General features: G+C 38.5%; 1 protein-coding gene across 4 annotated transcripts in view; it reads left to right on the top strand.

Moving 5' to 3' along the window:
• The window catches only part of SORCS2 (sortilin related VPS10 domain containing receptor 2), a 579,012-nt gene that overhangs the window by 172,358 nt on the left and 379,113 nt on the right, over window positions 1-27,541 (top strand). For all 4 annotated transcript variants that reach the window (XM_040593442.1, XM_040593423.1, XM_040593433.1 and 1 more), the window contains exon 2: window positions 11,942-12,009. In XM_040593442.1, the coding sequence (XP_040449376.1) occupies window positions 11,942-12,009 (68 nt within the window). The remainder of the gene's footprint in view (window positions 1-11,941; window positions 12,010-27,541) is intronic.

Genomic DNA, 27,541 nt, shown 5'->3' with positions numbered 1-27,541 from the left:
CCTTTTGTGCTTCAGTTATTTAGTGCAACTGATTAAGAGCAGTATGTGTTATGTCTCTTCCCTAAGAAATACACTTCAGGCTGCTTTGTGTCATGACTTGGGGAAGGGAGAGGGAAGCTACAAAAAAGTACCACTTTAGGGAAATTGCTGGCTATCTGTCCTCACAGAGATTGAAGGGTGCTTTCACCTTCTATGGGCCAGGGAATATGGAGGGGATGTGATTTCGCTCCCTGCTGACAGGGAATCAATGCTCTTGGGAATTGCATAGGTTTCTGCGGGTAGCGCTCTGAACTGTGTGGTTTGCACATATAGATAGGAAACCTCTGGACTGAGTTCATGTCTCCCAGCACTGAACTCTAACATTTATAATTTCTTTCTTCATATAGCTTTAATAATGCTGTATTAATTAACAGGCTGAGGTAATTTTCAGTAGTCTACTTCTGCTCACTTTTTCTTCTACATTGTGAGTGAACTTTTACTTTAAGAAATATCTGTTTAGAGAGATCTTCAGAAGTGTGAGTTCTCACTATATGATAAAAATCCCCTTTCATCATTAAGTATAACGCTAGCTGTTCTCTTTGAGTAGTCTCATGTCCCTTATAACTTGATAAAGTCATAAATTTGTACAACTATGTGCCTTTTGTGGAAAATACTGTGGTTGTTTCTTCTGTTCACAGAATGTATGAGACTTTTACAAATACTGCTTTTATCACAATTGGATGCTTCCCTTCATGAAGGAAATTTCAAGATCTGATTTACTTTTAATATGTTTAGAATGGGCTTAATCCAGATTCTCATTGGTTTAAATAGACTTCGGATCAGACTCAAAATAAATGCATGTGTATGGAAGGATGAGGAGGGAGCAAGAAAAATATCCATTTGCTAACAACATCAAGCTGAAAAATTGCCATTGGGTTTGGGCAGTAGCCTTTGCATTCTGGTTATTAGTGCCTTTCTGTATTGGCATCAGTTACAACCCAAACTCAAGGAAAATAATTTGCAAGAATTAAAAGGTTCATATTTTTTTTCTTTGTTTTGGGATAAGGTAATTTCCATAAGAAAAAAGACTGTTGACTTGTAAACAGAGAAGTCTGTGCTGTAAGTTTCAGAAATAGAATATAAATAAAGTCATTTACAATACAAATATAGAACAAACTCATTAGAAAAAATGATTGGAAAATAAATAGCAGTTCCAGAGAAATGCTAAATATGATAGACAACAGTAAATGTTATGTACATTTGTTATACAGTTATGTATACTGTGCAGAAGTTTTAACTGTTAAATAGTATTAAGTTGTGTAATAAAGTACCTTCGTATGAAACATATCATAGTCACACATGCCATTTTGAAGAAATGAGATTTGGTGTTTTAGTAGTTACAAAAGCTAGTCTGCTGCACCTTCTGAGATGATATATAGTTGCATAAGTTTCTTTGAACTCTTCCCTCAGATTTCCATTTATTCCTTGGTGGAAAAGCAGGTAAGGGGAAAAATGAATTTTTCCCGTACTGAACATGTTGACTTTGTGGTACAGTTTATGTTATGTGTCAGGTAGGACATCTGTGGTATAGAGGTAATTGTAACTGTACTCCAAATCTCCTAGCTCTGCAAACTGCTGGTGCATCCCTGTAAGTCACGGGTACTGTCGTTAGGGTAGGTGGTCTTTAACAGATGCAAGACTTGTGTCTGGGAGCATCATGTACTGGAAAAGAAGGTCCATAAGGATAGCAGTACACAGAATTTATGTCACATCTGTTGATCCTGCTTCTTAGTTTGTCCTCTTTTTATATGTTGTTTTCTGCTCAGCCTGGACATCATCAGTAACTCACTTAAGCACGGCTTTAACCAGTCTTTCTGAGAGGGTCAGGCTGGCAGTGTAGGTCCTCAGCATGATAAATCAATAGGAAAAAAAGTACTTCCAAAGGACTATTCAGATCTAGACAGACAAAACTGATCTCCAGAGGTATCTGACTCTGTCCCTAGACACTGGTACATCCTCAAGTTAGGTGGGAAAAATCAAAGTGATACATCTTTGCCTCCATTTCCCAACTGTAAAATAGACAGTACTATTACCTTCTGTTTAGGGGATTTGAGAAGCCTGAAACTACTACATTTCTACAGAAAAAAGCCATAAGAAGATGTAAGTGTTAGAGATAATGGTTCAGAAGTGTTCTAGGCATGAATTAATATTTTCCTTAATGTTTTGTGCTGCTTAACTGTTCTACCTGTCTTTGTGTCTATGAAGACAGAAAAGAGTAGTTCTCATTACGTGAAGAAAGTTTTTAATGCATTTCTAAAACAATCTGGGATCACAGGGGACAAACCAAGCATGAAAAATATCAGTCTCTAAGGGGGAGGATTTCACATTAAGAGTTTGTTACTGAAACTGCTTAGCAGCCCTAGCTACAGCCTGCTAAATGCTGACATACAAAAACTGTCTCCAAAGAATCTGTTGAATGCCGAAGTCTTCGCTGGCGTAAAATAAAGAAATATAGCCCTCATTTATCAGGGTCTACAACCTCTTCCTACTTCTATCTACTTGATCTGAAGGTCATTTAAAATGTATTAAAGGTTTAAGTTTGGAATGCGAGCCTAATTTGAAACCTGGCTCCAAGATGACCGATTGTGTTAATATTCTTCATACTGGTTAAACTAAAGCATAGTTTCTGCGTGACAGAGCGGCATTAGCTAGAGATCCAAAATGATGTGGCATTGCCTGGTGAAATAGCTGTTTCTTTTCACAGATGATGCTGTATAATTCCACTTAGCTTTAATGGCCCAATGGCTCTTAAAATAATGAACACCTAGGGCAGAGGCTGGGTGAGGAAATACAAAAAGCTGGCAAATCCTCTGTGCTCACAGATTGGAAATTTTCTGGTCTGGCTTTGGACTGAATGTGGAGAACTCTCCAGCACTCCCCCGGCCCCTTCCAATATTTTCTCTGACATATTTGGCCCCTGACCAATTTTCCCAACTGCTCCCAAGCCCTTCCTAATAGTCTTCTAACCCAGTTGGATGTTCCCTCAGCTCCTTTACGCCCTTTTCGTTGGCACGGATATGAAGTTCTGCTGCTTGAGGGATAATGCTGAAGATAAATGTGCTTTCATCCTTTCCTCTTGAAGGGGGGCATTCCCAGTATTTTACAGTAGCTGAATTCTGTTAATATCATTTGAGGTGTTCTAGATTTATTCCGAATGTGGCCACAGGGAGCAGATGGGTTTGGCATTTGAGTGGGAATGGTCCCCTTTCATACCATACTAGGGGCAGTGTGTTGGTACTTCTGCTGAAATTAATTATTTTAGCAAGATAAGTAGACATGTAATGTTTAAAATGAAAGGCAGACATAGAGGTGCTGACTTCCACGAAGTAAAAGAATGTGGGGGGGTGTGGGGGGTGGGGTGGGGGGGGGTGTGCAGCATTAGGCCTGCTCTGTCCATGTGTGAAGCTGCAGAGCAAATGGTCCTTGTTTGGAGAGGCACCTGAGCCCACCCCGTGGGGAGGGTGATGGTGCTGGGTGGACTAGAGAACTTTTTTTAGACAGCACTTGAAGTAACAGGCCCAGATCTGTTTTGTGTTACTCCTGTTTTACTAGGCACTCCCCTGCTTCCTGCCCCCTGCCCTGCTGCCTCTGTTTATATGTCATTGTCCAAGCCTGATTTCGTCTTTGGAATAAGGGGTGTTAAAGTACCCCCGAGCATGTGGATGCCATTCAATGCAACATGCACACTCCATATCACAAAAGGTACAAAATAAGCTTTGCATCTGCCTCTGCTACTTCTCTGATTTTCTGACTAAAATATTAATTGATATCACTCTGTTACTTTAATACAACTACCTTGATCTTTAGCATGTTTGTCCTGGCAGTACACCTCTCAGGTGTGAGTGTGCTGTTGTCCCCTTCTGTAGATCTTGTGGCCATGTTTAGCTTTCTAATTTATAAAGAACAAATTCAGGTACCTACAATAGTCAGGAAATATAAAGTCCAGTCCTATTTTGTGATAAGAAGGGTGTTAAACACTGTGATTCTGGCTGATTGTTGATGCAGCGTCAAAGTCCTTGTGCCCATATACAGTTTTATAAAGCTCCTTTATGATAGGCAATTAGGTCTTATTTGAACACTGTAAACCATTTTCAGAGATAATTAAATGTAATTTTGAGGTCAGTTTAGGCTGATGCAACCTCTGATAAATATGATGTTATTCGGTACAATGATATTTAATCCTGTGGCTCTGGTGAAGACAGAGCAGCTGTGAGGGAGAGTAACCAGTGTGAACCTATCTGCCAACAGCCCTGCGTCAAACGAACAGTCTTCCCAGCTTGTGGTATCCTCTACAGATGTTTCCATATGTCTTGCATAACAATTTCTGTTTTGAAATAAAGAGCGTAATTATTTTTATATGGTAATGTTTAAAAAATAATTAAAAAAAAGGCTCTGGCTTTGAAAAAAAGGTTAGAAGGGTTTAGTGATGCAGATTGGAAGCTCAGTTTTCAGTTTTTATATTTTACTGTTGGGCAGTATGACAGACTGGGAATATCTTACAAGCAGCACTTAAAATTTGATCTTTCTTTTCTGGTAGTGAATAGCTATATAACATAGACGATGAAGGTGAACTGTATATCCGTAATATTGGATTCCTGAAATATCGGGAAGAAAGTAAAGATGTTTTACATATGTCTTCTACGGATGTTAGCTCTGCTTCTTCTTGAATTTTCATGGAGATGGAAAAGAATATTCAGACAGTAGGTTTGTTTCTGCAGGAAGGATTGCTAATTCAATTTAGGATATACATTATTAGAGCAGATAAGTAAAGCTAGTCTATATTTCAAAAAAATTTACAATTGGGAGTCAAGCCAAACTAGGAAAAAAATATTCTTGCTTCATGCTCTAGAAATTTATTCTCTTGGCATGTTAGCAGATGTGGTTTTAAGAGCTTATCAAATGCTATGTTAAATATTTAAACCGAAAAAATACTGTGGTTGTGTAGAAAAAGGCAATGGCAGAAAATGAGGTTTTTGTGTCAGAGGTGACATTGTTTTGGGCACTTTGAAAAAGAACAGTAAGTTTAATTGAACAAGTAGTTAAAATGTTTGACACTGTTTCCCAAGCTGCAGATTTAATCTCGATTTTTGGGTCCTGTAATTCTGTGGCCTTCAAATGAAGTTCTTGTTTGCTTAAGCAAGCTCTGCATCTGCAGTGTGCCCAGAAATCTTGGAGCTACATCTAATGATTATAGAAATGAGCAGCAACACAAATATGTTCGAGTAGCAGCAGTCCAGATTGGTTTACCAATTTTACATATGCTTTGATTTTTGAGGACTGACCATAAAAGTTACGAACACAATAGTCTCTGTTGTTGTGCTGATGGGTCAGGCAGCACCACCTAGAAGCCTGTGCTTATCCAAGCAGCCGACTGCTAAAACCTGAAATAACAGTCCAACTGCCTGAGCTAGAAATTACTGAAGGCTGGAAAATATATTTGAGAAGTATCTTTATTTATATGCTTCCCCCATTCTTACCTTTTTGCATTTTTTGTTTGCCACTGTTCTAGACGGACATGTGGTCTGAACTGGAATGACTTCTTCAGCTGTGCAGCTGTCTACCTTTGTTAAATATGATTGAAATGCATCAGTGGATTTAGAATGATAAGGTAGGGATAAGCAGCCAAAACCATGTATGTGCAGTGTGCATGCAGTGCTGTCATGTGAACGTAATTTTCTTAGGAGCTTGCACTGAAAATCTCACATCAGTTGATGTGAAGACTTCCCTTGAAGTCAAGATTCTGAACTTGGACTGTAGGCACCTAAAGGCAGTAAATTGTCTTTTTCTTCTGTGTTTGTACAGTGCTAACAGAATATAATGTTCTGTGCTAGATAGTGAATTAAATATATTGGATATCTTAAAGTTACTCTTCTGTATAAATGTTTGCAGGGTCAATGTATAAAGTACTATATTCAAAATGACTTTGAATCCGGAAGCAATCACAGCCACCACTTTCAAGACTATGCACTTATTCAGCTCTTGTGGATAGAAATAATACTTCTAAAAAAATAGGAGTTGAGCCGTTATTGCGTCTTGCCTTGAATTATGAATAAATTCACTGGACAGAATTATTACTAATGCTTAAGACAAGTGCACTGGTCTGGTCAGTGACTTCACGCACAGTAAGTTCTCTCTTCTCCCAATACAATTCAGTTGGAAGAACTATAAATCTAATTCTTTAAGTCTTTCATGTTAAGTCATGGGTTGCTTTTATGAACTTTATTACCAAAGATGAGTAGAAGCTTATACAGTGAATTCTTAATAGCTTTAGTAATGGTCTAAATGTCTCTTTTTTCACTTTTCATCATAGTGCTGCAACAAAGTAAACCTAGATGCTTTTTTTCTGCTTATCATTTTCTTGGTGTAATCAAATTATTATGAAGATTTTAATAGTATTATGGCAGTTGTTCCATATAATAAACTTGTGGTAATATACCTTCATATTAATAATCTCTTGGGTTTTACTTTTCTCGTAAGAGTCTTTGTTTTAAATAATGAATGTAAAAAATAATGTCGACCCTAGTATCACAATTGAAGAGCCTGCTGCTACGAAAGTGGAAACGTCTCAAGGGATTGGAGAAGTAGGTAGTTGTTGATAATTTGTTGGGAGTTTTCTAATTATTAGTTGTCAAGAAAGTTTTGGAAGTACAGGGGGTGGTAGTGACGAACACGTGCACAGAATATGTTGATGTCACTGAAACAGTTACAGTTTACAGTGAAGTAGTTATAGTTTAAATGCTGAGAAGGTGAGTTAGGCTGTGTTCTTGAACAAAACAGCAGCTTATGTTCCAGTCCTACAAAGTATTAAGTGCCTGATCAGGTGACTTTCATAAACACTTCTTTTGATTTTGGTGTGATAATTTACATTAATCTAGATTAAGCAGATGCAAAAAAGTTTGCAGGAACTTGAGTCTGTCTGAGCAGTATACTTTCCTGGTAGCTCTGGCTGTCTGGAAGTATTTATAGCATGCTCTCACCTTCTAATAAACTTGGGAAAACAAAAAACCCCTTGTAATTACACATTTGAAAGTATGAGTCTTTTGCTATTAAACTTCTGAACAGATGCAAAAAAAAAATACTTCAAATCACAAATGGCAGGGGTCAAATAAAGCTTAATCTGTAAGAATCTCCATGTAGATAGAAAAAGAGAGATCTCTGTTAAGAATGGTACATGAAACAAAATATCATGGAGCGAGCATGGGGGAAAAAAAGAAAAGAATATTTTCCATAAGTCAATATTTATCAAGAAGAGAAGGATCTTAGGAAATCCTTCACAGAAAAGGAAAAAAAAAAACAAACCCAAAGATAAAATGCAAATACTAGGGCAAGTGATTGATCAAGAGTTCATTCCTTTTCTTTTCTTGCCTCTGTTAGCTGACATGGTGATGAAAAGAGAGGATTAAAATGGGCTTCTTTAAAGCCAAAAATTTATTAGGAAATGATTAAAAACTTATTGTATTTCTTAAAGTGAAGCCTTGCTCTTTTTGGTCCAGCCTTGCTGCAAAGCATTTTCAGAGAAGAGCAAAAGAAAAGGAGAGGGGAAAAATGTAGCTCATTCTAAGTTTATTCATGGATAATAATATCTGTGGAATTTTCCATTTTCTCCCTGTCGATCATTCACTGAAAACCCAGTGCTCTCCTGAAGGCAGGTCTACATCCAGAAAGGACTTTTGGGTTAGAAACTCAGAAACAGCTACAACTCTTTTGTTTGGAGAACAGTTTTGAGCTGTAACTACCATAACGGTGAGAATCTACCCAGGCAGGAACTAAGTTATGGAAGCAGAGGAATGGCACAGGAGAATCAAATTCTCGCTGTGCACCGCCACCCCCCATCTCCCCCCAAAGAAAAGGTGGGGTGAGGATGAGAAAGTAGAGGTAGAGAAATTTCTGAACTTCAAGGTCTCCCATCCCAGACAAATTGACCAGAACTATAGTTATTACCTCCACTGAAAACTTACTTCCAGTGCACATTGCATATAACTTTTGGAATCCTAAGGAATTTATCCTCCATACCTTGGCCCATATGGAGAAATACTGGCCAACTCAGGCTTTATGGAGAGGTCAAGGGCTTCAGTAAAGCAGCAGATAATAGAACACTAACTTTGTGACAAAAGCTGACAGTTTTCATTTGCCTGTTTCCCTATTTTATTCTAAGTCTGTACTTTATGATATAGTTGGCATATGCATGTCATGTAGTCACAAAATAAAACAATTTATTGTAAAAAAAAAAAAAGGGTGAAAATACTGTGTCCTGAATTCTATGCATGGAACCTGGCAGGGAAACGGAGATACAATGCTCTGTTTATTCTAACGTTGCTGGAGGGAGGTGAAACTGCAGGTTCTTGTTGCAAAGGGGCAGAAGGTGCTGGCATCAGAGTGCACCTTACAGCTTTCTGATTGTCTTTCTGATGCTTGCTAAGGCCTGCGACTAAGAGAAGTCTTAGTTCAAATACTGAGCAAGGGATCTGTACCAGACATCCATGTCTGTCTTTTGGACCAAAATGTGTATGTACCTTTACTTGTATTTACTTAAATCCCCCAAACAACCAAAATTAAACAACCAAAATTCTGTGAAGAAGAAATGCCTAGGGACTTTTGCCTCAGGGTAATGAAAGCAGAAGGGATAAATGTCTTAGGTATATGTATCTAGAAACTCCAGTGAGTGTTCATAGTTCTGTAGCACAAAACAGTAAATTCCTGTTGCCACCTTCATTGACAAACTCTGAGGACTAACTCAGAGCTGTGGGTGAATTTAAGGTGAAATAGTTTAAAATGGTTTCACAAGTCTACTCATAGAACAGGAGACTGGATGGCCTAGGAGATCTCTAGGTAACCCTATAAATCCATCTTTAAATAGAGAATCTGGTAAAGCTAATTCTCCATTGCCTGCATTTATTTTAGCTACAAAATAATCATGCAAAAAAGCTAAATTTATTTTAGTTGTCCATGACTGATGGTAGTATGAACTGGTTAAGAATTATACTCTTGATTATTGCTTCATTCTGTGGTGCTTGAAGCCTCCCCCTTGAAGGCCACCCAAGTGCTTTCACGAGGACAGTGGTGTGTATGAACCATTGGCCTCAATCCAGTTTGTAAAATGCTTATAATTATGGAGTCCCATTGAAATGAAATCAGTGAAACAGGGCAGTGCTTTTAGCAATGACACACAAAATCCAGAGATCCTGAAGAACTTTACATTTTAATTTTGAAATTATTCCTCCTGTTCTTTGGATCTGTTTATAAATTGAGAAAAAAACCACCGTTATGGCTAACAGGATCATCTGAAAAGATGCCCACAAGCCAGAGCACAATGCTGTAAAGTCTGTTAAATAGCTGACCTACATTTTTTGGATATTGGGATGATACCCACTGGCATAGTTGGAATAGTGGTCAGCCTCCTGGCAGCCTCACAGTTAAGCTGCACCAGGAATCTGCTAACTGTTTAAGAATTCAAAGATGGTTCAGTATGGCTTTTTTTTTTTTTTTCCCTACTAAGTCATTCTTCCTACTTCTGAAATGCAAAATAAGCTATTTTAATTTTGAAATGAATTTATCAATCAGATTGAAAAATACTGACATCTATTATTCAGAGCTGTGACTCAGATTAAGGCACTGATCCTGCAATGTAAATAAGACATTTTACTGTTTATGGCTGCTCCCTGTTGCAGTTTGCGATTACCTGAAAACCGTTCATTTGAGGTGTGTGGAACAGTGGTAGTTTTCTCATTTGGTGTTTGCATCTCTTAGGTGAGCTACAGTTAGCAAGCAGTACAGTAAGCCCACCCCTTGTTCCTGAAAGTCTTTAACACTTAGGCTGGGTGCCGAGTTACAGGAACGGCTTATCTGGAAGGTGCATTGCTGATGCTTCCATAGAATTTTAAGTTCAAAGCAGGTGGATTGTGGGTAACCCAATAGGATCTTCTGTGTGTGATAGTAACCAGTTTAATTCAGGAATGAACAAAACATTGGGCTTATCCTGTGGCAGAGTGGCTCCAACATGTATTGCTGAAAAACATCTGAATTATTAAAGTTATGGTTGTAGAATGTACAAGGATGAAAAATGTTGGCACACTAAGTTCAGGAATGTCTCTGCATGAATCAGGTTCTGCATGAATGTAAAGAAACAAATTATTATCTCATATATCTTTCAATATTTTCTTTTTTATTGTCATGTACCAAATATTCATTCTTGTATCTCTTAAAAAGAAAAAAATCCCAGGCCAATTCTTGTGACCTAAAAGGAATTTCAATTTTTCTGAAAAGCATAGTCTGAAACGTTTTCCTTAATAATTGGAGCCAATAGAAGCTCCTAGTAGTAAAGTTTCTTTCTTTCTTTCCTTAATTGCAAGCACTAGCAGAAAGCTGTAGTTAAGACGCTGACAATAGAATAAATAGTTGACCTGATGGAGTGTGCCTGGGCTGTAGCCAGGAATCTCATCAATAGATGCTTTCTCCTTTCAGAAATGGTTCTTTCCGTTGGCTTTGTAAGTATTGTAGTTACCTATTTAAAAGTAAATTATTTTTATTTTTTCTTTCTTGCTTTATTTTAAACCAAGCCTTTGGTTGTATAAATCACCACATTCCAACAAAGTGGACTGGTAGATTGTGACTCTCTTGAGAATAGGAGAGCATAATACTATTAATGAATTATGGTTGGTTCTGTTTTTATTTATATCAATATACATCTAGGATTACATGTTGTGAATTTGTTAGGTTTAGATAACCCTGAGTGAGACTGGTGTTATATCTCAGTTCTGTAAAACATTGTGTTATTTCCCAATGCCGTGTATGTAACAGCCATGGTCTGCAATTTTGTTCTCTCACAAGCTCCAGCATAAATATATCATTGGCATATTAATTATCTGAATAATCAAGGTGAATGCCTACAGTTTGTGTTGGCTGAACATTTCATTTGGTGGTCAGGAGCAGAGGAAGTGCCAGCTAAATAACAGCTTGCTCCAAACTGTTGGAGACTGATGTTGACCCTGCATTAAAGAAAGCCAACAGCTGTGCAAGGAACCAGATGTTCTTCCTGTTCTACCTCTATGAGGTTACTATGGGTGTAAGAATGACTAGTAGGGACTGGCAGCAAGTGGTGGAAATCTGTTTTAAATGATCTAATTATAAACTATAACATTCAGCTTGATACACCAGTCGTGGACTAGGGCTTTATGTTTTTTGATCAGTGAGTTTGGCAGATGTTGAGCGAATGGAAAGTGTTTCTTGATGAGACTTCTCATAGGCTGAAGATGTTTTGTGGCTGAAGTTTGTTTGTATATTTTGTTGGCTATTGGTGATTTAGATGACTAATTTACAGAGCAGAGCTGGTTCTTGAAGGCAAAAAAGAAAACTGATACTTCTAGGAAAAAAAAATGACAGACATGAAAGTTGCATTGCATTTCTGATCTTACAGGGAAGACCAGGAATTTGTTAGCTTGATAATCAAAATTAATTACCATTTTTTAAAACTTCGTATTAAAAAAAAATAAAATTGTGTCTGTAGATGTACAAGAGAATTGCCTCCTAAATTTAAACTAGCTACCAGATTGGTTCTTCCTGCTGAGAAAGTCATACAAATTGTTTGGGGGCTGTCATGTGGTAGGGGGATTTATGTGACTATTCCAACTCCACCGCTCCTGTGAAATAGGAAATCTTTCATAAAGCCACCAAGCTTGCAGAAACCTTTGAGTGCTGAAATTACTCTTCTTAGAAAAAGAAAGAAAAAAAAAACCCAAACCAGTCTTAAAGCAAAACTGGTATAAGGTAAAAGTAAAGTGAAATACAGTTCAGATTTTCCAGGAGCCTCAGTTTTGCATTCAACACAGTAATGCTGCCCATGATCTACTTCTGGTTCTTATATCAGTTTACATATATGAATATATTTATTCTAATTTTCTTTTAGGTGATCCTGATCCTTACAAAGTACTATCATACTGACATGGGGAAAGTGCTGGAGAGCAGTTTGTGGAGGTAAGTTCTCTGTTTTTCCTGTAACCTGCCCTGCCCCCCTCAGAATAGATCAGTCTCTTTTCCCTTTCCCACTGCTGCTGAGTTGAGTTGGTAGCTAGTTGATGCCAATATAGCAGGATTATCCAGTTTGTCATCATCTTTTACTCCTTCTCTTCCTTAAATGCAGTTCCTGCAGTTCAAGAAGAGTTTGAAATGAGTTTTAACAGTGGAGACAATGATAGAGAGTATAAGGCACCTTCCTGACGCCACTTTGCAAGATACTGTTCTTTGACTTTTCTTTGAAATTTTGCATCAAAGTTACTTAAAAAATTTAAAATATTTATTGTGTTGAGATGTGTCTATTGGGAGTTCTTGTTGCTTTTGAGTACTGTATTCAGGTTAGTAAATATGCTGACTCGGAAGCAGTAACAATTGTCTAGATGAAACATAGTACCAGTGCAGGTTATGTTGTGTCGTCTGACAACTAGGAATATGTAGCAATTCAAATAAATGTCTAAATTGATTCTCATTTCCTTAACGTTAGTGAAATTAGATATCAATATCCTTGTTGCCTGTGTGTGCAGAAACTGCACGCTCAGGTGTATATCAGCACAAAACCAGGGCTAAGATAAGCCTGTGTTATGCAAGTTATACTGGTTATCTTCTCATGTGTTAATTGTGTTTTGCCAAGTGGGCTTTTTGTGCTCTAATTTTCTGTGTATCTGTATCAATCTTTCAACACAATTTTTTGCTAGACCCATTATGTACACTTCAAAAGTGAAAGTATTTCACTGTTATTAATGAATGCAACATTGCTCCAATGTTTGCTATGCTAGTTTTGCTGGGCTATCTGCAGCAGGAGAAATACTGAAATATTCTGCTGAGATATCTAAATCATTATAAAAGACAGGAGACTTATTTGAGGAGTCTTATGTGAAATTGTTATGTAGCCCATAAGCTTCAGGTCTAGAAACAAATGGGTTACCTAATACTTTGTGGCTTAGGTACTTGTAAACTTCATGCTGTCCCAAGAGCTTGGCTGGGGACTCAGTCTTCATCTGTGTATTTAAGGAACTTTGCAGAGACAGTCCAAAAAAAGGAGTGGATAGGGGAATAGGGAGTGAGAAAAGTCTATGACGAGGACATGCTGCACACCAGCCTTGTTACTTGTTTTGAAGGAGGCTGCAGTGTTTTAACCTTGTGGGATTTCTCTTAGTGACAGCGTGGTGTGTCTTTGTAGTATCTTGTTGTCATACTAGTGGCGGAGTAGTACAGTCTGGCCAGGGGCAGTGGTCCATGCAGTACAAGGATATTTTCAAATAAAATAGAAACTTCTAGTCATAAAAAGAAGGTGTTCAGGAAAAAGAGTAAGATCAAATGGAGACTGCTTAGTGTAGGCTCAGGATTGGTCTTTTTAGGGCTGTGATGGTTCATTTGTAATTATCGTTTAAACTTAAAAGATGTGCAATTAATTGCACATTAGTTTCTGTTTTAATTTTTGTCCAACATCTTGTGCAAAAAAGACAACTAAATGGCAATTTGGATACTCACATAATATGCTTAAGCACATGTTGCTTTTCTGTTGTATGCCCCTAGCCTATACAACATGTGCAATATGTTTCAAGTTTTGCTATCCATGCATCAGTATAATCTATCATAGCAGTGTTTTAAACTCATTCAGTCAGACTCTTCCAAATAAACTCTCTGTTCTTTTAAAATAAACATAAACCAGGCTTCAGATAATGTTGCTTTCTTTTGAGAACATAAACACTTTAAACAAGGTCATTCAGACCTTGCTGACAGCTGGTATAAAGAAGAATTGGTGTGAACTGCATTCAAATAAAATTGACACTAGCGTGCATCATAGGGAAATCAGGCCCTTTTACTTGCAAGTAGTAGATGTACCAGATGCTTTGTTTGTTTATGAAACTAGGATGGAAAATCTGAAAGGAAGGAAGTGTTTAAGATTAGCACTTGGGCCAGGGGTGGTAGCTGATCCATCCCTAGATTTTCTCCTCTGGGCTCACCTCCTTCCTCTGCCTCTGCCCATTGTGGCATAAAAACAGCACATGTGGTTGTCAGACTGGAGGGGTTACAAGGTGGCTGGATCTAGAAAAGCACAAATGAGACCACCTGGTGCAAAATATATCAAATAGTGCCTCTCTCTGTTGAGATGTGGCTCATTATTTGTACTAAATAAAAATAAATACTGAACAAAGCTGTCTGTGAAGTCAGGTAACTTTTTTGTTATTCTTTGTGTAAAATGGTTGGCTATAAATTGGTGAAGCTCCATGTTTGCTGGTGGAGCTGGGTGTTGTACTTGCATTGGCAGCCTGCCCAGAATGCACAGTGTATACATATTTTTAAACTTTTTTGTTTGATTCTCTTTTGCATTCCTCTCATTTGCTTCAGAACAAATAGACAGTAAAGCAGGTGTGAAAATTAGTATAGTGGTTTTTGTCAGCAGAAAAAGCGCCATTAATCTTTGTGAGGTTTCTGTGTGCCCTAGTGGGAAAGGATCTGTGCAGTTGTTTCCTGAATCAGCCCAATGTTTTTCTTCTTCCTATCTTGCCTGGGTAGATCATACCAGACACTTGATATTCAATAAATCTCTAAGTAAAAATAAACTTGTTTTATAACCTGACCAATTCCCACCAGGTTATTTTTTTTTAATGTTGTTAATCTTCCACTTTAATCTTGCTGATTAGTAAATATTATCCTAGCTTGACATTTATCAGTTCTTTTGTTTCTTGAAACTGTATCTTTCTTTTCTTCCTCTAAAACATGTTTCTTCTTCACCTCTCTCTCTTTTTATCCCACCAATGAAAATAATTTTTATTTTTCCCCTTGCTTAATGGAACAGGGAATGAGAAGGTAAGGGTGACCAAGTGGTATAATGATGCTTATTTGTTCTTAGTGACCTTGGAACTGCTGCCAGACTTTTAAGAGTAACGCAAATGGTGGGGAAAAAACACCAGTTGGGGGTACATGCCCAGTGGGGCTTTATGCGAAGAAGATAGATTTTTTGGAAATGGACCTAGGTGGCAAATTTCTGTGCCTCTGCAGACCATTGCTAATTTGTGTAGGTAATTTATGCCTGCCCACACAAGTCAGGCTACAGGATTGGGAAGCCTAAATTTTAATTACCTTGGAATTTTTTCATTGTTGAATAAACAGTGAAGATGGTGCTGGATAATGAAAATCTTAACTTTTTACTAGTAGCAGCCAGGTCTGGTTATACTGAAGAGCTGGAGGCATAAATCTCGGTGAAAGTATGTAGTTAGAAAACACCAGGGTGTGCTTCTCTAGTCAGCTATTTCTGAGACCGTGCTACATTGTTTATTAAATAATTATTAAGGTTGGGGTAAATTGTACGGTTATTTAACTCAAAATAAGGTAGGGAAATAAACAGAGATGATATTGGTTGCCTCTTGAATAGAAATTAAAATAACTTATTGAGAAGGGAAAGAGGAGTGTTTTCAGGTTTACTTTTAGGTTTTTTTAACTGCAATATGTATTGGGAGTACAGGTTGGTTGTTGTGTTAGTCCTCATTAGCATAGTGAAAAAACTGATACTGTGACTAAACCCGAAAATTCACATACTAAAATTATCTTCTCAAATTGTGATACTACCACTGTTCCTGTTAGAGTCCACGCACATCTTTATTCAGCATCTTTATCCAGCATCTTTATCCAGCATGTTTGTGGTATCAAGAACCTGAGTCAAACAGACCATTCAGGATAATAGATACCTGAGCCTGTGTTTTCATATGCTTTATGAACTAGTTTGTGCATAAATCTATAGTTCTACATATTTTAAAACCTCAGCTGCGTGTTTGCTTATGTTGTGTGCCTGCAGCTTCGGATGTATGTAGTTGAATCTTCCAATCAAATATTTTAACTCTGAATTGGTAGCTACTACAAAATTAATGCTAATATTTACCTGTCACCTGACTTAATGAATTCTAATAATGTCTCTTGATAATAACAATAATAATAACAACAACAACAATAATAGTTTTACACAAAGGACAACTGAGATGGTAACTGCTGAAAGTTATGCAGTGACTCAGCACTGTATGGCCATGGAATTGGCTTCCAACACTGCCCTTAGAGTGACTCAAAGTCCCGTTTCTGGTATGCATACAGCCTTCCCCTTCTTGGCTTGATCTAAGGAATGAATAATAGATGCTGCTGCTGATTGCTAATAAAGTTTTGATTGCATATTATCAAGCTGTAATGATATGGTAGTGCTAAAATGACTTGCTGCGTAATTGTCATTGTTCCCAATGGCATCACCATGTTGTTATTGCTTCACTATAGCAAAACAAATGGCATTATTTGATGTTAACTTCACCGTTAACTCCTCTTATCATTGCATGCGGAACCCCAGGTAGGCCTGTTTTTAGAGATATTAGGATATTTTGCCCCACATTGTCAATAATGAACTGCTAAACAAAGAAACAGTCTTCCCAACCTGCTTAAATCTGGTCAGATATACTACACGAGCTTTCTGGGACTCCTAACTCCAATGCAGCCTGAGGAGGGAGTGAAGTTGCAGCACTGTGCGAGGAGGTTGTGAGTCCAGGTCAGTGTCTGGGCAGCTGGAGGTGAGACCAGTTTGGTGAGTCTCATGGACAGCATGAGACTTGGTAAACCTCGAGTCAGGAAAACACTATCTTTGGTGGCACAGCTGTTTCTAACCAGCACCCATAAAAAGCCACATATTCAGGGCAAGACCCGTTTGTACAATCCCAGTGGCAGTCAGTAGTGGCCAGTGCACAGTGACCACATGGTGCTTTGGACATTTACACAAAGGTGCATGCCTACACTAAAGTTAAAATCCAGACTATAAGGAGCAGGAGATTCTTTTAAGGTAAATACAGGGAACAACATACCACTCAGGAAAGTAAAATTTCCAGACCTTTTGTGGCTCACAGAATACGGGCATTTGTTTCCAAACTCTTTGGACTCATAGGTGAAACTCATTTGTTCTGTTTCCTGAAGTTAATTTAAAAAGCAAAGCAAAAAACCACAATATGCAGTCTGGTGCCCTAGTGAAATTCTTTCTTCGTGTGAAGTGCTGCTTAATAAGTGAGCAACTGTATTCTGCAGCAACTTGCACTTCCAGATGGTCTTATATCGTGGTTCTGCTTTGACTTTGTAGAAATGGCCCCAAGGGATGGAGTTATTGAGTCTGTGATTTCCATATCAAATTTGCTCTCTTTCCAAGTAAAAACAAAAAGAGAAATGGCTTTCTAATTATTAGCCCAGCAAACTCAGCTTGGGATCTAGTGCCTGGCTGTGCCTTCTCTGGCTAATGCGTCATCCTGAGTGATGCAGGCTCTGCAATCAGAATAAGCTGTCCTCAATTATACCTGTGCAGCTCTTTTGTCCTCCTATTTATATCTTTATTTACACCTGTTCCCCTGTGAAAATGTTTTGGGCAGTGCCATTGAAAAGCAAGTCCTATAATTAGAATGCTATTTCTCTTATTGAACAACAGATTTTTATGCTTTCTTTGATCATATTTCCATATTCACCTAATAGCATTACGAAGACTCTCATTATCTTTGCTGCAATTTCTGTCTTGCTAATACTCTACAGTGCATCGTTATGAGTTGAATTGTGCAGGAAAGTATCTATTTAAAATTTATTTTAGACATTTAAAATGAGCTGTAAAACCATAGTTAGGCTGAAATCCACTACATTCACTTTCTATCAGCAATGTTTTATTATGGGTGACAGGTAAAAATATGTAAAAGGCAAAGGAAGTGAAAGAAGCATGTCTTGGACAAACCTTGGAACATGCAAGATACTTGAGAGATACTGGAGAGAACATGCAAGATACTGATGCTTTTGATGGGCAGTGGTATTGATTTAGGGATCTAAAGGGTGCTGATGCTGCAGTGTGCTTCTGTAGTTGGTGCTCTAATGGACACATGACCCACCATAATCTTTCCTAAGACCAAGACCCATCACATTGGTAATAACTTTGTTGTTACCTTGGTGCTGCACTCATCCGGTCACATGTCTTGGCTGTAGCTTTTGGCCGTTCAATAACGGAACGAACTTTGGTCATGGGTACTGGGAACTGTTCTCTGAATCATGACATGTAGTCCCCTCTGAAGGAGAGATGTCTTTTAAATGGCTCTCCAGGGCATGGGACATAGCTTAGGGAGGTCCTTTTATATCTGTGTTACCATAAGAGCATTTAAAAAATATTTTTATGTCTAGTATGTGTGAAAGTCTGAACTGAGAAAAAAACAACCAGCCACACACCCACGAGCAAGTAAAAGCTACTGAAGAAGTCTATCCAAAGTTCCTAACTGAATATCTGTTGCTCCCAGCTGAGAGCTGTGTCATAGCTACTCTTCCAAGTCCTCAGCAACTCAGAGTAGTGATGATGATTTATAATATTTTCCTGTTTCTACACTAGTTTGTAAATACACAAATATGACATAGAGACTAAGATCCAGTTGGAAGGCTGTGATTTGTGTACTCAGGAAAAGGCTCTTGCTTGCAGTACACTTGTGTTTGTTGGAGCTGGTTGCTGCGTGGCTGCTGAGCATGTTAAGTATATGTTGGAGCATAGAAATTTTGCTACTTTACAGGTTGATTTTTTTTCTTTCTTTTCTTTAATCCTCCTTCTGGAAAAGCAATTAAATAATCATGAGATATAACTCATAAGTGAGTCAATTTATTAAGAAAGAATAATGATTTATTTTAAATGGTTGAAGAATCCTGTCCTATTGTTTGAGTAACTTGAACCTAAGTCATAGAATTTCTGATGTCTTTAACTGGAACTGCTATCACAAACATTTTGTTATAGGCACAGACTGTGTGGGAATTGTACCATAGGTTCTTGTTTTAAGTAGATTCCTTTTGGCTGGGACTGGTGGTAATAGAATAAGCAATCTTTCCTACGCAAAACCCATCTGGGTCAGTAGCAGTAGGAAGTTCAGGAAAGCCATTTCACTGTCATTCCCTCAGATCTGTCATGGTATCTTACTGCATAAGCATCATACAAGAAATGATAATCTTTCTCGCTAGCCTCAGCAGACCAGTTTAAGGTGAGGAGTGGAGAAACAATGTCCTTCTGTTCATTACTCATCTCTGGGGTTGTAATTTTGTGTGTGTGTTGCTTTTGCTCTCCCTCCCAGAATAAAAGAGGGAAACCTGCACTGGGACTGCCCATGATCCACTTCTATATGACCAAACCAAAAATTGCAATCTCAGAGCTTTTATTGTGGCATGATTCCTCTGTACTAAATTCATATAAAAACAGTTGAGCCATCAGTTTTAGTTAATCATAAGCACTTTGCTGGATTGTCATCCATTAAATCCCACTGTCAGCAGGCCAGTACAGCAGGGAGGTGTGGAGCCCATAACCTAGGGGCAGATGGAATGACACTGTATATATTATATATTAAGGAATGTTTCCTTTGCCACTCTGAAAAATGGAATAAATAAGAAACCACTATCAAATCAGCCAGTTTCATTGCTCATCACATGTTCATGGTGATGAACGAAGTACAAAAACATGAATAGGATATATTTTTAAGACCTGAGAAGGGTGAAGCCATGGCTTAGGGGAACGTATGGTGAAGTAGGTATGACACTGCACTCAAACACTAGTGATGCTGCTGGTTCCACCTTTAGCCTAGTCTGTGACCTTGTGTGAAGAACCTACCATTCCTGTGCTTTCCTCCACATGGTCTTCGCTTTGTTTCTTTGGAATATAAGTAATTTGGAGAACTGATTGTACAACCACAGCAGGACCCTTGTTAGTGCGAGGGCTGAATGCTGCATTAATACAAATAATATGAAGGAGGTGTAATATTTAGGAGTGTTTAATGTTTGTCTCCACAAAGTTGTTGGCTTGAGCCTGAGGACAGGAGACCATCAGAGAGCACTGATATACCATAAGACTCATCCAAAACCGCCCGTAGTTTCACTACAAGACAGCTACTGACGGAGTGCCTTTTCTTAGCTGCTGTTTTGAAAATGCTGTTTTGCAACCCCCTGTTGCTTCTCTCTGTGTGGGGCACCTTGTGTCACTGATGTGGTATGTGGCATGTGAGCAGCTTCACTTGCTTCTGTAGAATGTATGCTCTGCTCTAGTGCATCCCCTGCGAACTGATTGCAAATTAATTTGGTTGTTGGGGCTGAATGAATGAACAGCTGCATAGTTAATTATGCAGAATGGTATAGAAAAATGTAGCATTAATGTTTTATACTCTCATTATCCCTGCAGTATGGAATACATTTTTCAGTGTGAAAATAACAAAGGCAATATTTCCCAAGTAACTTATTTATTAGGAACTTTGTATTGTTAGGCAGCTTTCTCCTCTTTGATTTGGTACGGATTAGGACAATCAAAACCTCAATACAGGCCAGTTTTTAAAATATAAATATAATCTTATGTGCTGAAGAATTTGGGAGTGTGGGTAGTTTACAAAAATTAAACCCATTTTACATTCAGATTTAAATATCTTGATTCTATTTGGTGTTCTTAAAAATGGAAGGTTAGTTGAGAGTTTTCCCTTCTGCCTACAGCCTCTCATTGAACAGATGACTGACATTTAATCAATTAGTCAATTGAATCTTTGTTCCAGCTACTTTTAAGGTTATTTTTTTGTTTGTTTTGTTTTGTATTCATGGTATTTGGTTTTGTTCCTTCCTACGTCTGCTCCCTCTCTTCCCCCTTTGGCATCGTTTCTTCCTATTGCATTGTGCTGGTTTTGGCTGGGATAGAGTTAATTTTCTTCATAGTAGCTGGAATGGGGCAATGTTTTGGATTTGTGCTGAGAACAGGGTTGATATTACAGAGATGTTTTCATTATGCTGAGCAATGCTTACACTGAGTTGAGGCTTTTTTCTACCTCTCACCCCACCCCACAAGCAAGTGGGCTGGGGGGCACAAGGAGTGGTGTGGCACACAGCTGGGACAGCTGGCCCCAACTGACCATATGGTGCCATGCTCAGTAGATAAAGCTGGGGGAAGAAGGAAGGGAGAGACATTTCGAGTGATGGTGGTTGTCTTCCCTAGTAACCGTTTATGTGTGATGGAGCCCTGCCTTCCTGGGGATGGCTGAACCTGCCTGGCCATGGGAAGTGGTGAATCAATTCCTTGGTTTGCTTTGCTTGCGTGTGCAGCTTTTGCTTTATGTATTAAACTGTTTATCTCAACCCATGAGTTTTCTCACTTTTACCCTTCTGATTCTTTCCTCCATCGCACTGGTAGTGGGAAGTGAGTGACTGGCTGTGTGGGGCTGAGCTGCTGGCTGGGGTTAAACCACTACATGCATAAAAAGCAGGGATAGCAACTTACTTTGCTTCAACAAATAGCTATTCTTGTGCTAACTTTCAGAAGACATTTCACTTTCTCACCAATTTTCTCTCCTAGTGGCCTTTTCTTGCTGGCTATTACACTGGCCCTTTCATAGGATTGGGTTTCTGTCTCTTTAAGGCCTGACTTGTCCAGTCCCTAGCAAAGAAGATGCTTTTTGGATGAGGTGTTAAGTGGCTCCAAAAGTTTTTGCATTTTTGCCTGACATGTCAGCTCCAAGGCTGGCTTTTGAAGCTGTTCCAGAACTGAAGTCCTTCTCATGGCAGGGCTTTCCCCCCATTGCTGCTTTGACAGACTGTAGATATTTCCATGACCTGTGAGCACATTTTATGCCAGTTTTCTATCATAGGATCTTACATTGTAATTTTCTGGGGGGAGATGGGCAGGCAGGATGATACGTGTTTTTGACTGTTGGTTGAAAACCACTTGTCTGTGTTTGTTTTTTTCAAATCTGATATATCCTTTCTTTGCCATATGGATATGATTTTTCTTGAAGAGGGTGCATGCAATTGGAATTATGCCCCTTGACAAAAAAACATTGCAGTATTGGTGAAATACAGACACTTCTGGGAAAAAGCCAGGCAAATAAGTAAAGCAGACATACAGTAAAGTGTGCTCTTATATTGTCAAACAGACCAACAGTTCAGTTCAAAAGCACCTACATTGTTCAACCTTTTAATATCCAGTGTTTCAAACTTTCCTTTCTGGCAGGAGGAGGATGCGTGGTCATGCTTTTTGTATGATTCGGATAGATTTTTGTAACACTGACCTGTCCTTAGGATTGCTGGCTGTTCTGAAGACTTCAACATAAAATGTTAACACATGGGAGAAAAAATTATTTTAAATTTTACTCTCTTCCAAGAATCTGGAGACTTACCACTGTGTTATCTTAATTCTTACCATATGCTGTCCACTCCTGACTTTTGTAATGTCTCTTTGGGATAGAATTTAAAAGTAATGTTGTACTGTTCTGAAGTACACTGGCTAGAGTTTGAGATTTCTCTCCCTTAACCCTACCCCAAGGCAGCGCCTGTGTTAGATATGGGTGTCTTAGGTTTCAGTAGGTATTTAATTTGCGTTTTCTTCAGCCTGACATGTAAAATTAGAAAAATCATAATATTTTACTTTTTTGCCTCATTTAAAAATAATTGGAAGCAAAATATACATTGTGATGGTCTTTTGTATGTGTGATGATTTCAGGTGTGTAATACTTAAAACTCAGTGCTATTTCGGTGCAATTTTCAGCTTCGATCACACTGCTCTGTGCTAATGGGAAGGATGCACCAGTAAAATATTATTCCTTTGCACTGTGAGAGGCCAGTACTTTCTGACAAAGTGCAGAAGCCCAGAGTGAAAACTCTCATGCCTTGGCTTTCCATATGGCCTCGGGTAACTATAAGAATCAGCTGGAGTTCCAGAGTGGAAAGCGTCCAAGAAGCACATTTAAATAAAGAAGAAAAGAAAGTTAATTATTTAAAGATCAGAAAATTATGTTACAATTATGCTTTATAAAGCTCCATGACCTATCACAGCATTACCTTAATAGGTCGCAGTTAGAGGACACCTTGACTCCTTGCTTAAATACACTTCAGGTACCTCTCTTGACATGTACTGGTAGGTGAGATGCAGTGTTGGATTTCCAAGAACTTCACAGTGATAATAGCACTTAGCTTTTTAAAAAGTCATGTTAACATTTGTGGAGTACTTCAATAAGTAAATATGAGTATATATTTAAATATCAAATTATATTTGATTTACATGTTAACTAGAAGTCTTGATACTTCCAAATGCTTGAGTTTTTATATAGTTGCTTGAGATTTCATCTTGGGAATTGATACATGTTGATATAATAATCATTATTATTATAATAAACATTATTATTTCTTTTTTCTTTAGCATGTTTGATAGGGCTGGGAATAGGACATAACTTTTCTCATTCCCAGTTGATCACTTACATAACTGTTTTGCTGGGAAGTTTCTTCCATGTTGCATACATTCAGAGAATTATTTTGGTTTCATGGGAGCTTTGGTGGTCAAAAGTACAACCCCTGCTGAAAGCAGGGCTCATTGCCGAAGTTGATCAGGTCGCTTATGGCCTTGTCCTACCCAGTTCTGAAAATCTTCCAGGGTAGAGATTCCACAGCTTCACTGGGCAACCTCTGCTCATGCTTTGCTGCTCTTGTTGTGAGGGGTTATGTCAGCTGAAATTTCCCATCTTGCAGATTGTCCTTGCCATCTATCGTGTATTCCCTGTATATCCTGGTCTCATATACTCATATTTATATATTTTTAATATATATTTATATATTTATTTTCATATTTATAACCTCCCTTTTAGATACTGGAAAACTGAAATGAGATTCACCATTAGCCTCACTTTCCAAACTTAATCCAGCTCCCTCAGCCATTCCTTGTACACAGTGTTCTCCAGTTCCCTCACCATCTAAGTGACCCTTCACCGGATTTGCTCCAGACTGCTGATCTCTCTCTTCTATGAAGTGACACAAAATTATTTTATCCCGTTTGTAGAAGTGGGATGGTGTGTGCTCTGGGGGTCTCTCTCTGCAGCTCTCCCCACATAAAATAGACTGTGCTTGGGTGAATGCTTTAGAGTAGTTACCTTTTTTATCTGAATATAAAAATAAGTGTGAAAATCCCTAAGTGACAGAATCATTAGCAGGAGAAATTAAGTGTCTAATTACTTAGACACCGAAGTCACTTCATTACCTCTTGAAAAAGATAACATTGGTCTTGTTTGCACTGACCTCTCAGCATAAGAACAGTGGGGATGCCAGCATTAACTTTTTGTCCTCACTTTTGTTATGCCATATGAATTCTTGGTAGGTTTTGATTTAGTTGCTGGTACGTTATTTAGGACATCTCTTGGCTGCAGCTGCTGTAATTCACAAACCAAAGCCAAGCCTATTGTTTCTAGTCATAGAATTGTAGTTTGTTGTAGAGTAACTCCCAGGTAATTAGGCAGAGTGTGTTGTAATTGGTTCTAACATGGGGTCTTCTAAATAAAGCATTAATCAGACATAGTAAAGTATTTGTCTTTGTTTGGAAGATTTTTCTATGACAGGTAAACATTATTGTGGCCACAAATGTTAGGAGGAATAATTTTGCCAGCAAATTATATGCTTTTTTCTTAATTAAAAAAAAAATAAATAAAAAGGTATTTCACTTAGAAGGGAGTTCTTTTAAGTGAGGGGTGTGCAAAGCAAAGTTTTTGAGGGCAAGAATTCATGTACCAATCCTGGCATGTGGGGAAAAAAGTCTTATTCAAAGAATGGACTTCATACAGCAGTTTTTACTACTATTGTTTTCATGAAGTTTTGAGTCATCTTTAGCTTGACCTATACTTCCGTACCTGTATACTCTTGATTCACAGGGTTTCAAGGGTCATAGAGACACCTGGAATCACTGGAGTAAAACCTTCTGATTGCTTTAAAAAGTGATTATGAACTGAAGAAATTGTAAGAGGCACCGTTTGGTGGATTTCTTGTCTCTTGAAATCCTCCCATCAAAGCTGGATCTTTTGTGTAATATGTAATGGATACCAGTTAACTGGAAACAATGCAAAGGAAACGGGATGAAATTCAGCATTAGCTCTGAAAATCAGAATATACAGTAGCTACCTCAAAACCTGTGAGAAGCTAATGGATTTGCCTCAATTCACACAGCAAGCTTGTGAAACTGTCTTTGCCACAAGAACAGTCAGGACTTGGGATGGGAAACGAAAGGGAATCAAATTGCATTTGTTCCATTGAAGGTTGTTACCTTGAACATATTATTTTGCCATAGTGTTTTGTTACGAGAGAAGTTAAAGGCTGAAGAGTCAAAGCTTTTCTATTTTATGATTCTTCCCTGTTTTGACCCTCTATGTTCAGTTTGACTTGCTGTGGGAATGATATTTGTGAAGAGGTTCTTGTCTGCTCTCTTGCAGGTGGTGAAGCAAAGTGAATTACTGTTACACTATTAGAAAGCAAGTGTTGGGATGACACTGAGGCAGAGCCTAGACCAGACAGGGATTATTCCAATTTTTATTTCGCTCCATAGAGTGCTGCATATTCAATATTTAATTTTCCTTTGCACACTCTCTGTAAAATTTTGATGAGAAGTAGTGACTGTTGCTGCCATGCTCACAGTGGGATGGATTTCCCTGCCAGCAGAGTGATTTCTCTACCAGAAAACAGTCATTCCAGAAGAAGTGAACTGTGTGGTGTCACTCTTGGCAACAAGCTAACCTGCATGGCCCTCCACTTCTCTCCTTGAAAACAAACTGTATTTTAGGGCACACATGCATGTGCCCTACTGGGGAACAGGGCAATAAATTGGCTTACCTGGTGTTAAGAGTGCTAGTGCTTTTGGAAGCAGTGGGACTGTAATGATTTGCACAGGTTATAAATCAGCTCCTAAAACTAGCAATAGACATCAACTGCAGTTTGTACCAATTATGGAGATTTTAAAGCAAACATTTGTGAAGTGCAGTGTTACTATGCATGTAGTAATCATCTGTTCCCATTCTATTTTCCCTCTGCTTGGTAGCCTCTGAGGAGGCATTCCTTTGATCACTGGAGTATCTTTTCCACAGATGAAGCCCTGCAGCAGAAAAGGGGTTAAACTCGAGCTCAGCAGCAGAATTTTTCTCATCTTGACAGTTTGCACAGCAATTGATTTTGCATCACAAAGCATTTTCATGTAGGAAGAAGCTGAGTTATCTTACTTGGGGTGGTGGGGTGGGAAGAAGGCAATGTCCATTGTGTATAGGTTAGATTATTCTGAGTAAAAACTGTAGGCTTGAAAGGCCTTGGGCTTCCTTCATGTATCTGATGATGATTATGTTAGTTTGGACATTAAAGTGGAAAGAATTGGTGTGTCCGAATGAAGTCTCCTCATCAATTTGTTCTCAGCTTCCTGACCTCTTTTTTGTGGTGTCACAAGCAAAGATCTTTGTTGAGCCTTCTCCCTTATCACTCATTTTGTCACTTAGTGTAATGAGCAGAAGATTTTGAGGAGGCACACTGGAGGCAAAGTAGCTCTGAGGCAGATTCTTGGCTCCTGGTTACCTTCTGTGTTTGATAGCAAATGGCAAGAATCCCAGTGTTGAACCGAGTCCTTCTTCCCTAACCAGGCTTAACTCAATCCTGCCTAAGCAGCTGGATGACAGCAAGACAGCCAGTTGCAGAAAGGCAATAGTTTCTGTCTGTCACAGTTTGCTCACAACACGTGGCTTAGGTGATTCTTTTCTGTATCATATCATGAGAGTTTTTTATCTTTTAAAATTGAAATTTCCTGATACTCAATCTCTATTTGAGGAAGTGGGGGGAAAGCACTATGTGGTATTGTTAAGACACAGATTAAATATATTAAAAACTGACTATTCACAGATTCTTAAAATTTAATTAACATTGAGTAATTGTAACTGCCTGGAATTTAGCAGTGATCCGTATCAGCCTTGCTTCTAATCAAAATTTTAACCACTTATTTGGCAGTAAATACAAATTATTGCTGGTTATAGTTATGGGTAACAAAAAATAATTGACAGTTATGAGGACTGGACTGAAAGAAGAGCTTTAAGTTGGCCCATTAAATCCAAGTTCAGCTTAGTGGAACACTATTTATCTGGGAAGAAGAAATGTGGGGTATGATGTACAAAGTATGTTGGCATACGGTGGAAGATAGTGATGGTAAAAAGGCTGAGAGGGGATCAGGGGTGTGACCTTCATGATTGTGCCTTGGGTACTTATGAACTTCATGTAAACAGCACTCATGAGTAGGGGGGAAGGGCAGTATCTTGCTTTCTGTGCATGCTGCTGTAAGGGTGATGCTGAAATACATCAAGGTCTTTTGTCCATACATTCAGATGTATGTAGAAAAGTGGAAGAGAGTCAAGGGAGCATTTGAAAGCCGGAGAAAATGGCCTACTGTGACAGGTGCAGAGTTCAGTTTTTCAGCTTATCAAAGGGAAGTAAAAGGCTCTTTAATTTAGCAGGTAAGTTTACAATAGGGCTTGATGTTTCCTCTGCTCAAACCCTGGTGACCGTGGCTGTAGCCAGTAGGCTGCAGGGGAGTGACAGACATTGTCTATTCATTTGTTTTCTCTTTCTGATATCCCCCATCTTATCTGTTTTGACCAAAAATACCTTTGCTGCTTGCTCTTTAGCCAAACAGATTTAGCTGTAGACCACTTTCTAGTAG

Source organism: Falco naumanni, chromosome 1 (assembly GCF_017639655.2).
Source record: "Falco naumanni isolate bFalNau1 chromosome 1, bFalNau1.pat, whole genome shotgun sequence".
Classification (NCBI taxonomy): domain Eukaryota; kingdom Metazoa; phylum Chordata; class Aves; order Falconiformes; family Falconidae; genus Falco; species Falco naumanni.
The sequence above is the reverse complement of the archived record's forward strand: the minus strand, read 5'-3'. Positions and strand labels throughout refer to the sequence as shown.